General features: G+C 39.9%; 1 protein-coding gene across 9 annotated transcripts in view; it reads right to left on the bottom strand.

Moving 5' to 3' along the window:
* DGKI (diacylglycerol kinase iota) overlaps nucleotides 1-12,056 on the bottom strand; it is a 203,213-nt gene that overhangs the window by 124,881 nt on the left and 66,276 nt on the right. For all 9 annotated transcript variants that reach the window (XM_021552019.4, XM_021552020.3, XM_085568617.1 and 6 more), the window contains exon 2: nucleotides 3,916-4,024. In XM_021552019.4, coding sequence (XP_021407694.3) covers nucleotides 3,916-4,024 — 109 coding nt within the window. The remainder of the gene's footprint in view (nucleotides 1-3,915; nucleotides 4,025-12,056) is intronic.

The raw sequence follows: 12,056 nt of genomic DNA, 5'->3' as shown, positions 1-12,056 counted from the left end.
TAATATTTTTGGAAATTACTTCCAGAAGGATTTGCTCCATAACCTTCACAGAAATCAGGGTAAGACTGATTAGCCTGGAGTTCCCTGGATCCTCTTTATCCTTCTTGAAGGCAAAATGAACATTTGTTTTGTTGCAATCCTCAGGAACATCCTCTGACTATAATGACCATTCAAAGACAACAGACTGTCCTAGCAGTGATTTCAGCAGCTCCCTCAGCACCTTATGTGCAACCCATCAGCTCCCATGGACTTCTGCATGTTCAATCTAAGTATTCCCTAACCTGATCATCCTCTACAAGACTAAGTTTTCTTTCTTTCAGACCCTGGTATAAGTGACCTGGGATTGCTGAAGGCAGCTTTTGCCACCAAAGATTGAGGTTAAAAAAAAAAAGGGGGGGACCGAGGAATTCTGATTTTCCATGTCCTTTGTCACCATGGTCTCTGCCCTATTCAGTGGCAGGCCACCACTTTTCCTGCTGTTCCTATCACTGTTAATTTGCCTACAGAAACCATTCCTGATACCTTTCCTGTTCCTGTAAGATTCTACTCTAGATGAGGTCTGGCTTTCCTTTATCCATCCATGTGGAATCAGGTAGTGCCTTGTACAATCCTCCTGACCCAAGCCTGCTTCCATATATACCCAAATGCCATTTTTCAACTTCTACTCTGACACGCAGTTTTCTGTTCTTGTTAAGACCTAAAACATTTCTGGCTTTGTCTTTTATACACATATTTATGGTATAAATTGTAATATTTCTCCTCTAAAAAACATTCAGCTTGCACCCAAAGGACTCCAATTTTACATTCTCTGAGCACAAGGCCTATATCAGATAAGTTTTTTCACTGACCACCAAGAATGGAAACTGAATACCTTCAAATGCCTCTTAATAAAGTGGGGGAAAGATTTTGAGCCTCCTTGTTATGGGAGAAGGAAAGAAATGGGCATCAACAGAAAAAATGCACTATTTAAAAAAAAAAAAAGGATTTAGGGATGTTCAACATTCTACTATTCTAGTGGCTGTCAATGGTTTTGTAGGCACCACAGAATGCAAGAGCTAGAAGGCAGTGGTTAAAAGAAAATTACAGGAGGACTTTGTGTACAAGCTTATGGTTATAATCCTTAGTAGAAAGTGGCAATAGAAAAATACACAAAGACCTGGATCCTCAAAGGTACACAGGCAGTGTATTGGGTGGCTCAGTGTGTATTCATTTGAGAACCTGGGCTAGAATTACCTACTTTATTATTTAACACTTGGGAGTGATGTCTGAAATGAAGGTGTGTGGGAGAAAGGTATAGGCATAAACATATCACAGGGGCAGCCATTTAGGTAAATTCCTTTTTGGTAAGGCATCCCCAGCACTCCACTCTGGTTATTATAACACCTACTCCATACACTGTATTCTGTATGGCCCTGGTGTGAAAAGAGAACCTTAAATTATACAGCAAAGCTACAAGTTAACTTGAATTAAGTGTAACAAATGTGATGAAACTGGACATTTTAAAGTATGTTAGGGAAAAGAAAGCTCAGGGAAGAGAGGCAGTAGCTACAACAATAGTAAAGAATGCTGGGGGGGTTGTGTAAAGAGTCTTAGGGGATATGAGAATCATCACCTCTGTTTTACAGCTAGAGAGACTGATGTACTGAGAGGAAAAACAACTCCTCTGAGCTCACTCATGAGGTAAGTAACAGAGCAGAGAATGGAATCCCACTCTCTCAGTGCCCTGTTCACAGGCCCATCTGATAATGGCAAATCACCTGCAAGGAATTCTCAAAAATTGAAGCAATGGCCAGGGAATTCTTTCCAATTATTACTGGGAAGACTGTGGTAGAAAATATTTTCTTCCTTTTAAGTCAAGAGACAATTTATGCTCATGTCACTTAGACTTTGGAAAGTCTCCCATCATGTGTCCTTGGAGAATCATCCTCAGAAATACTGAAGAGAAGGATGATGTACATGAGGATGCAACACACTCTGATCAATGTTGCCTTCCAGTGATTAAATACAAAAACTTCTTATCTGGCTCCAACACATCAATTGAAATATCTTTTTACTCTACCAAATATACCTCTGGACTTAATTTAAAACTTAGAGCTTTTTCCTTTGTTGAAATTCACTTCAACATCCCCACATCTCCAAACCTTACTTCTATCATACCTCAGATCTAAGAAAACTTTCTCCCTTTTACCAGCTACTACAGCTGGTCAGTTCAGTCTCCTCCCAACCACAGTTGTCTTCTGCTCATTATCATGTCCCTCTCCCCACATGACACAGAGTTCCCTCCTTTCTCCAATCAAAGTGTGAAGTAAAGTAGCAACACCAGTCAGAGAGGCTGCAAACAGCTAGGAAATTGAACTGACCAAAAATCTAAACAATAACCATGGAAATGAACTAAAAAAAAGAACAAAAACAAACAAACAAACAAAAATAACCCACACACATACAATTAAACCCCAAAATATTTAATCAATTTTTACCAACTTACAGCAAATCCTGCTGTATTTAAGCATAAGGATCACATGAGGTAAAAGGAGTAATCATCATGGGATCATGGATCACCCTGCTAAAGGAGTAGCAGATAATTGGCTGAGTAAGGGCAAGCTGTGCTTGTTGGACTTGGTTTTTTGGTTTGGTTTGGGTTTTTTTTGCAGGGATTGCTGCTGTTGTTTTTTCTAAGTACAGTTTTCAAAGGTACTTAATTTAGCTGATGTGCTTAACCCTTCGCTTATGTGACTGATGCTTCAGATTTCTACTGAACAGCAGTGATGACTCAAGACAGGCATTTTTACTACCTTGCTGAATCAGCAAGGTAGTAAAAAGCAACCTGGGTTGCTGGAATGAAAGAACAAGGTATTCTCCAAAGCACTTCCAAGAGGATTCTGTGCAAGCTTTCAAACTGCAGAGCCTCATAGTGAATCTAATCCAGCTTCCTGCAACACAGCCTGCAAAAATTCATCCCTTTAAACTTTGAGTGCAACACCTGGAGTTCAAGAAGAGCAGGTCATCTAAAAATCAATTCTGTTTTGGTACAGAGAACAAAGATAAACATAAGCCATATTCATCAAAACAGAAGTTACCTTCAACTAAAAGATTGCTTGGGTGGCTGGTGCCTTGATACTGCAATGTATCAACCTCTTTACCAATAGCCAAGGGTAAAATCTGCTGCATGCTTTGCTTTAATTGAGACATTTGTGTGACCTGCTGGCTTATGCCCATCTTTTTAGTTCTTACCAATTCATAACCACATGGAAGGTGTGTGGGGATGGCTCAGGGGAGGTGCACACTTGCCATTAGTAAAAACAGAGAGAGTGGCCAAACATTGGAACCGTCTTCCTAGAGAGGTGGTTGATGCCCCATGCCTGCCAGTGTTTAAAATACATTTGGACAATGCCTTCAACAATCTGCTTTAACTTTTGGCCAGCCCTAGAGCAGTTCAGCCCAGAAACATAAAAGAGCAAGATGAGGGGTGGAAACATGGTCTCCATGTCTACACACAAGCTTGGGCTCAGAAGAAATCTAGTCATACCCACAAAGAGCTGTGACCAAATATTTCAATTACCTACTCTACAGATGCAGACAACTTGACATGTGCCTTTAGCCTTAAATTTTGGCCCATCAAACAGAGGCACAAAACCCTGCTGTTCTAAAATTAGATCAACCTTTGATGGCAGAATTTGTCAAGATGGAAGTGGGAAAATGTAACCATCTTCCAAGCTGGAAAATCTGTCCTTTCTTGCTCAAGTCCCCACAAGTTTTCAAGTCTCTGCCTTGTGCTTCAGCTCATAATAGAGGCATGTTCCTAATGACTAGCAGCAATTCTGATAGCAACACGAAGTCTTATTTTGATTTAAGGATGAGGACAGCAACAACTAGAGATACTGCTCAAATTGACTGCCAAAAAAACTGAACACCTACAGTCCACTCTAAGGCTGCTCTTGGTTCCTTCACAGGTCCATTGGTGACTGGAATGTTGAGGGAATGCACAGGAGCCAAGTGCTGGAGGCCTGACCTGGAGATTGCTTTCCTGCAAATTGAAAAGGAAAAGACAAATAAGTGGAGTGTATATATGAAGTGTATATATATAACAAATACATCTTTCCAACATAATTACCCAACATCCTACCCAGCCTTCTCCAGAAATCAGAGGAGGCATCAATGCATTTCATTTCAGCTTCAGTGAAATGGTGCTTGAATGCCATCTCCTGCTAAAGCAGTTTAGGAAAAGAATAAAGCAACCTGATCACTGGAAATTACTGTTTAATGGAGATCAGTTACTCAGCTGGCACTGAGCTGAAATGTCAAATCCAGTGGACTATCTGTGGTTATGTTTCCTAGTGTCAGTGTAGTCTTCATGCATTTCACCTATTCCTTACACACCAACTAGATCTGTCGAGTCAATTTATGCATAATTCCAAATACCATTCATAGGAGACAAAATATGAGTTTATACAAAGAATCAAACCCTTGTTGTTTTTACTTAGCTTATAGGCTGGAAAAAGTCGTGCATTCAACATCCAACTACATAAAACAAGACATAGGGACACCACTAGGAAGGGAATTAATAAATTGCTACCTTCCTTGATCATATCACAATCCCTCAAGGGATTACAGCTTCTTTCCACAAATATTTCTATTTCAGTTCTATCTTTCTGGTCCAAAGTAATTTTTACAGCTCTTGAGGCACAGATGTGACCTTCCTCAGAAGTCACAGGTGGTGGCCAGGAACACTGCTGAAGCTGGCTCTAGAGGTCTGAGGGGCTATCCCCCCCGGGATGTCCACCCTCCAAAGGTTCAGCTGCACCTGAGCAGTCTGTTTCCTACAGCTTCCCAACACTATTGCAATGTAGGTATTAGAACCTGACAGTAGTGGCCAAAAGAATCTCACAGCTTCAGCTGCAGTGATTCAGAAGAGGACAGAAATCATCTCAGCGAGATCTCTCCCTTTGTAAGCCAAATACACACATCCACCACAAATTAAAATGACAGGCTGTTTGTGTAAAGTGCATTTTTGTGATACTGCTCCCACAGTGCTGCAGCTATTTATAGCATCTCCTAATCTTACCACTGTCCCAAGGCAATAAAGGTCAATTGAGCCAGTGGAGACAATCCAGGTCAGCCATATGCGAAATAAATCTTTTCATTGTCCTGAAAATATACAGTGCAATATATATCTGCAGTAAAGGAGCTTGGAAGCCTCGCTGCTTACAGTGCATGTCTGGAAAAATAGAGGGAACTGAAGTAGAATCTCTTAACCCCCCTCTTTTGTGGGTGGCATGAGCAACTCAGAACATTAACATCAGCCTCTGACCATCCAATACCCCCTTTCTACTTAATGTGGGCAAGACTTTGACATTAAGGGTTTTTTTCCCCAATATTTTGCATTTGATAAAAAAGGGGAAGAAGCCCAAGCAAAATACTTTTACCATCTGGCAATGTATCAGGAGGGAACAATTTAGCAAGAAGGATTTTATGCCAAATATATAAGCACAACATAAGCTACACATCTCAATAACTGGATTAAAGCCTTAGAGAAATAAGTTACAAGAAACCAAAGAAATGTTTTTAAAATATATTTTTCAAGAAAATTTCCTAATATTTGGCAGTTTCTTTTAATGCTGTTTTTGGTATCAATGTAGCTATTCATTCTTGTGTCTATTTGTCATTCACAACACGTTCATTTATTTGGGAGACAACAGGGCAGTATCACTTTTTCTTCTCTGCATCACTGACAGGGGTAAAGCAAACCTACTGAGGCCTGTCCTCACAATAGAGGAAGGTAAATATGTGTAATGAGTGGTTGCAGACATCTCAGCAGCAAGCCTCGGATACTATTGCAAGTCAGAATTAGAGATGCGCAAGCCTCCCACAGGAGAACCTGAGACTTGGCCCACATTTCTTTAGGAGCAAGCCAAGGCTGATGAGCCTTTTTTAGGGGAGACCTGGCACAGTTTTGTGCCAACAGCCTGCCCTTCCTCTGCATGCCAAGCTGGATTTATGGTTTGTCTGGAAAAGTATACATACACAAAACACAGGCATGACAATAACGCCTTTTTTTTCCCTGGTCTGTTTTAATATTTTTAACTTAAAATTATCTCAGGGATTGCAAATTTTCATGAGCCACCTAGAAGTAACCCTTAGGCCCATGAACAAGCTAAAAAATGTCTACTTTTGCACAGTTTCTTATCAGAATTTTCTCTCAGAGCAAAGAGAGACAAAGTGTAAAAACACACCGTATGCACTGCAGAAGCCTTTCCCATTAAAAAAGGAGGCCAAGCTAAAGAGCAAACACACGGCCTTTGAATAAATGTAGACAGACAAGAGATGGGAAAAAGGGGGAAAGGTAAGGTAGCACAAATCTGATAGAGCAGATGCTGAGTATCCAGGTGATCATATCTCATATTACTCTGACAAATTACACCACCTGGCACTCTTCCAATGGCAAGGTAACACGATTGGTTTTTAGTTGTCTTTCCCAGAAATTTCATCTCCACTGTGCTGAGTGCATGAATGAAAACACAGGCTTGACAGTTAGCCTTTCCCATAGAAATAATCACTGTTCCCTGATAAGAGACAGACAGAAAAATCTGTGACCTCATCATATATTCCATTCTTCAGACGGTGAAGAGCACAACTTTGCTAAAATGGGCACAATCAGCCTAGTTGTTTATGTAGTAACCAACAGCTAGGAAATATTTCATCAGAAATAATGAGTTATATTTTGACAACTACTTTTTCACATCCAGTAATCAGTTATTTGCAGTAGATGTTATTATTGACTTAGCTAACACACCACCAATGAGAACAGGCATGGATACACATAAATGCCTATGTCACTGAATACACAACTAACAAAAATATCTGATACTAATTCCATATATACCACTAAAGAAATTCTTTAACGGAGCAGTCAGCTGTCTTGAAAACCAAAAACAATCAGACAGTCAAGACATTCAAGTACTCTGACTTTATTTTTTTAAAAGCATTACATTTGCATTTTGCTGGAAAGTCAGGCGAGACTCAACCTAGTTACTAGATCAAAGGATACATATTTGATCAGGGGAGATTTGAGTTTATATCCCAGCCTTTGGCTTTATTGAGCCTTTTCCTCCACTGCAGGCATATAAATATCCTCCAATGAGTTCTTTAGACTGAACAATTTTATCTGAACCTTCAAAGAGTACAACAATTAGTCAATAGCTTGCAACTTATTTAAGTGCTAAGAAAAACATCTATTTGGAATAGAAAGAGTAAGTTACTGTTGCATGTGGTCAACAGCTTTGACTGCCAATAATTGTCACTGGTGTTGCAGTTGCTGCCTTTCCAAGGCTGGGATTATCATCCTCCTTTGTATATGGGCATTACTATTGGGGTAGTCTCTCAGCTGCACTGTTGAAAGAATATAAAAATGCAGAGAGACTGGCTTCCACAGATCCTATGGCTAGGACATCTGCCAGGAAAGATGTTTTTAGGAGTCTTTTCTCAAAGTTAACCTAGATATTTACAGAGAAAGGGACAATAATTTGTATAGTGATGCTTAAGTTACAATAGCCCTGAATTTCTTTGCATATTCAGTGTGGGTAAACTGTACACCTGCAGCCCTCAGCTTTGCCAACTAGAGCTCTAAAAGCCCTGTACAAGGCCAGACAGCACCTGTATGCTGTATGAACAAATTATATGTGCCTGAGTTTATTTGGAGGCAGTTTTCACTCCTGCAATTTGGTGTTTATGAATGTTATGAAGAAAATGGCTAATCTCCGGCATTATTTAAGTTTTCCCCAAGCATCTCTGCTGACTACATCGGTATCCTGAAACCCATTGTTTCCAGCTTGCCTTCTGTGCATGCATTTTTCTCATTTTCAGCTGACCACTGGGCAGTGATTATTTCACTGCAACATTGATTCCCAGATTTTTTGCATTTGCTATGAAAGGAGCCAGCTTCAGCCAAATTAAATAATCTGTCTGGTGCACCAACCCATTCCTGACAGTAGCCAGTAGCAGGTGTTTAGAGAAGCACTGGCACAAATTGGGTGATCCTTCCCCTGATATACTCCAGTCACAGTTTCCAGTAATCAGTATTTTAAGGACTTCCTGAGCTGAAGGCTTCTTCCAGACCTTTGCACTTAATAGTCTGTAATGGCTTTTTACTCTAGGAATGTGTTGGTCCTTCCCTGAATCCATTTATAGTCTTGGTCTGCACAGCAGGCTATGTAATAAGCTCCACAATTTAATTATGGGCAATGTAAAGTACTTCCTTTTGTCTGTTTTTAAAATCCTGCCTGATAATTCAATTGCTGTATCATATTGTAAGTAGCAGCAAGTAATCACTTTCTTCTCTACACCTTCTGTGATTTTATGAATCTATTGATATACCCCTTAAAACACTACAACCTCAAGTGGAAGCACCCTGGACTACTTAGACTGCTAATCCTGAATCTGTTCTATCTTTATCAATATTCTGTAGCACAATTATGAGGTTTTTTGAGGTATAATTGCCAGAACTAGAAAAAATACTCAACATTTGGCTGCACCAGAGTGGTGGTGTCATCATAATTTCTGCACTGTTCTCTTTAATTATTCAAAAATATCTTTCCTGAGAGTTAATTGATAAATCCAAACTTCATAGCTTTTTAATCCTGCACATGCATTATTTTCCCTTCACCAATCTCACATTTCGACTGCAATCTGCCTCAGAGTCATTCAGCATCATGAGATCCTTCTGAAAATTTCTGCAGACCACGCCCACTCTAATTGTGCAAAACAAGCTTTATCCCCTTTCATTTTGCTTCCAATGCAACTGCTCCCATCACAGTCCCCAGTGGTGCTTACCAGTAAACACCTTGGTAACCCCTGAGCACCACCCTATTGCTGGATACACTTAAACAGTTGTTTAGCCATAAGGACACCATGCCTTCCACCCCTGGTTTCTGTACCAGAAGCTGTTTCTCTTACCCCATCAAAGCTTTCTAGAAGCCCTCAGGGGCTCTCCTTGGCCAGACCACCCCAGTTCACAGGCCTCATGCCTCTGTCACAGCAACCTCTGCAAAATTCACCGGTCCTGGTATGGAGACATCTGTGCTGGCTCTCCTCCACACACCACATTCAGCAGTGCATTTACTAATCCTGCATCTTGGCAGCAGCCTTACCAGTTTCTCTGATTAAAACTTGCTGCTGGGTTGCCCCATCAGCACTTTGTGAACCCATGTGACCACCACTCCTTTAGGAGTAAAGCTTACTTAACGAAGATTTCTAAAACCATCTCAGCAGTTTCTTATTTGGGTTACACCAGAATACTTAGCAAAATCAAACCCTAGTGATTAGTTACTGTCCCTTTTGTGGTCATAAGCCTCCTACATTAACCTTCAAATTTTCCTCAGGTTCATCTGCACAAGCAGAAGCCTAGGACACTCTCAAGCACCCTCAGCAATGACCATTGATGCAAAAAATTCAATTAGCACTAAAAGAAACAGACCTTTCAGAAGTCCAATACCCCAAACAAACCTTTCCTGCCTTTCTCTCCACCCCTCACCACACAGAGCTGTCTGAAAAAAGGTGCATGGAAACTGGCACATATTAATGAAACACTGCAGCTCCATGCAGCTCTGGGCAGCTTTGCTTTCAGCCTCAATCCTAGCCTCCCTCTACCTGGAGCAGCTCACATCCACTAGAGACTGACCTGAAGAGAGTGAAACAAATTCTCACTACAACAATCTTCCCAAGTACCTCCAACAGCAACCATGGAGCTGTAAAACAGTGCATCGACTCTCTGGTAAGTTCTGCTAGGAACATTTGGATCTACCACATCAATAAACACTTTATTCAGCTTGGATTGAGCAGGTGCAAGACCAAACAGAGCCAACAAGCCTTCCAACAAAAGGAATTATGAGGCAAAGCAAAGGGAGCAGGAAAGAACTGCAGAAAGTTGGATCAGGTTAACAGAGGAAATGCTTCCATGACATGATGATGTCTTTTCTGTGTCAGCTTGCAGCTCACAGACATTTCTGTGTTATGAACCTTCTTTAAAAGGAAGCCTTTTGGTATTCTTGACCCTCAAATTCTGGGTGCAAGAATGGCAATTTACTTTTCCTATCCCAAAAGAATATAAAATGGATTCATGAAACAGGATGTGTGTTACAAGAGGCATTCACAAGTTGTGGTATGAATATGTTTGCAGTTTCTTCAGGGTAGACATGCAAATCATCAGTGCCCTGAGGTTATACTTGGAGCTTGATTTAGTGTCAAAATAGTGCAAGTCCAAATGCCAGAGATCTCTACTATATATTTTTTTCTATTCTCTGCTTCATTTGACCAGTAGGCATACATTAAACACCAAATTTTACCTTTTGGAAAGCAATTTATGGTTTCAATTTGATCCTCAACTGTGCTAAATTATTCAACCCCTTAAATCTTATCTTCCATCAAGAGTTCATCTTCTCAGAAGCCAGAGAAAGCACACAGTTTTGTGTCAGCTCCTATCAAGGTGACCAATATATCTTGTCCCAGATCTGTAAGTCACTTCAGAGTCTCTATTGCACTAAAATCAGGGTGACTTTGTCTCTGCATGCTTCCATTGGCCAGGCCCTGGATCCAGCTCATGCCCCTGGAAACTGCAACAGTTGTCACCTGCAATGTGAAAACTGAATGTGGCTTAGATTCAAGATGTGGATAATTAATAAGATAATTATAAGAAAAAGCCAAAGTCATGTGAAATTCTCTCTGAGCTCCTATCAGAGCTCAGATTTCCGTATATCAATGGTTAGTACCCATTTCTTCTTCCTGCTCACTTTAGGGTTTCTTTTTTTTTTTGCCTTTCTCCTAATTAATTCTCTAGATTTCTTGGCAAATAGGATAAAACATGAAGGAGACTTGTGGTACAAGGCGATGAAATTTTAGGACCAACAGGATTTCTCCCAATATTTTGTTTAAAATTTCTGAAAAGGTATGTACAAATAGGATGCTTTCTCTTGCCACAAAAAGTGACAGGCCTTGGGGGACTCCTTGTAGTAACAGAAATGCCAGCATTAAGAGTCATAAGGAGGAAAGTGTGAAAAGTGATACAGTTGGTGATGCAATAAAGATGAAAAGTATTCTCTATCCCTCGAATTTACTGAGAAAAATACAAACAAAAGAGCCTAGGAAAGCTGGGGATAAAAAGAGACACAGAAGCTTTCTTGGACTGATTTATTTTGCTTTATTTTTGCTTCATTTTTGCTTCAGTCAAAACCAATTTGTTTCAGAAAAGGGTTTAAATTTTTTCTAGCCTTTAGCTTTTAAAGCTATGAATATATCAGACCTGGAAAGGACCTTTTAGGTCATGAAATCCAGTCAACTCTATGTCAGGCAAACTTATCATATGTTTGAATTCACAAAGTTAAAGAACCATTTCAAATTTAGCCCAGTTGTAGCTTCTCTCTTATATCTACCGAGAAGCTATGCTAGATCTCCACTCTTTTCATCATTAAAATACTTTTTTTCCTTTGTAATTTCCATCCAATATGCATTCCCCTGCACAATCTTCCTTAAATTCATATTATTAGGATTTTCACATTTCATCCAAAGAGTTAAAGTTGAACTGACAACCAATGATTTTATATGATCCTTCTACAGAATAAAAGGCAACAGAAAGTTTTGATCCAGCAATCTTTAAACCTTTGGATCAAAATCCTTTGAGTGAGTTTATGTAGGGCAGAGATGTGCAGAGGGAGTTAGAAGCTCACATTTCAAAGATTCTGGAATCAATCGAGTAACCAAGATGATAAAATTTAATCACTGTCTTTCCAAGCAAACAACAAGAAATGCTCTAGGGAACTCTGAGCATAAATGACTTCCAGCTGCATCACAGACTGGACATCAGCATTAGAGAAGATTGATACGTTTTTTTACTACTTCAGAAAGCAAAAGAAGTCTGAATGGGAATCATTTTCATAATACATACATTTCAAACAGACAAAAATCATGGGATATGCAGGACCTGCATTCTGTAGTTCAAGAGCAGACAAACAGTGGTGACAGCAAATTGGATGGACATGACTATGGTATGATTGTGACTTTTTTTGAAA

This window comes from Lonchura striata, chromosome 1A, assembly GCF_050655825.1.
Source record: "Lonchura striata isolate lonStrDom1 chromosome 1A, ASM5065582v1, whole genome shotgun sequence".
In the NCBI taxonomy this organism is placed as follows: Eukaryota; Metazoa; Chordata; class Aves; order Passeriformes; family Estrildidae; genus Lonchura; species Lonchura striata.
Note: the sequence above shows the minus strand (reverse complement) of the source record. Positions and strands in the feature narration are given on the sequence as shown.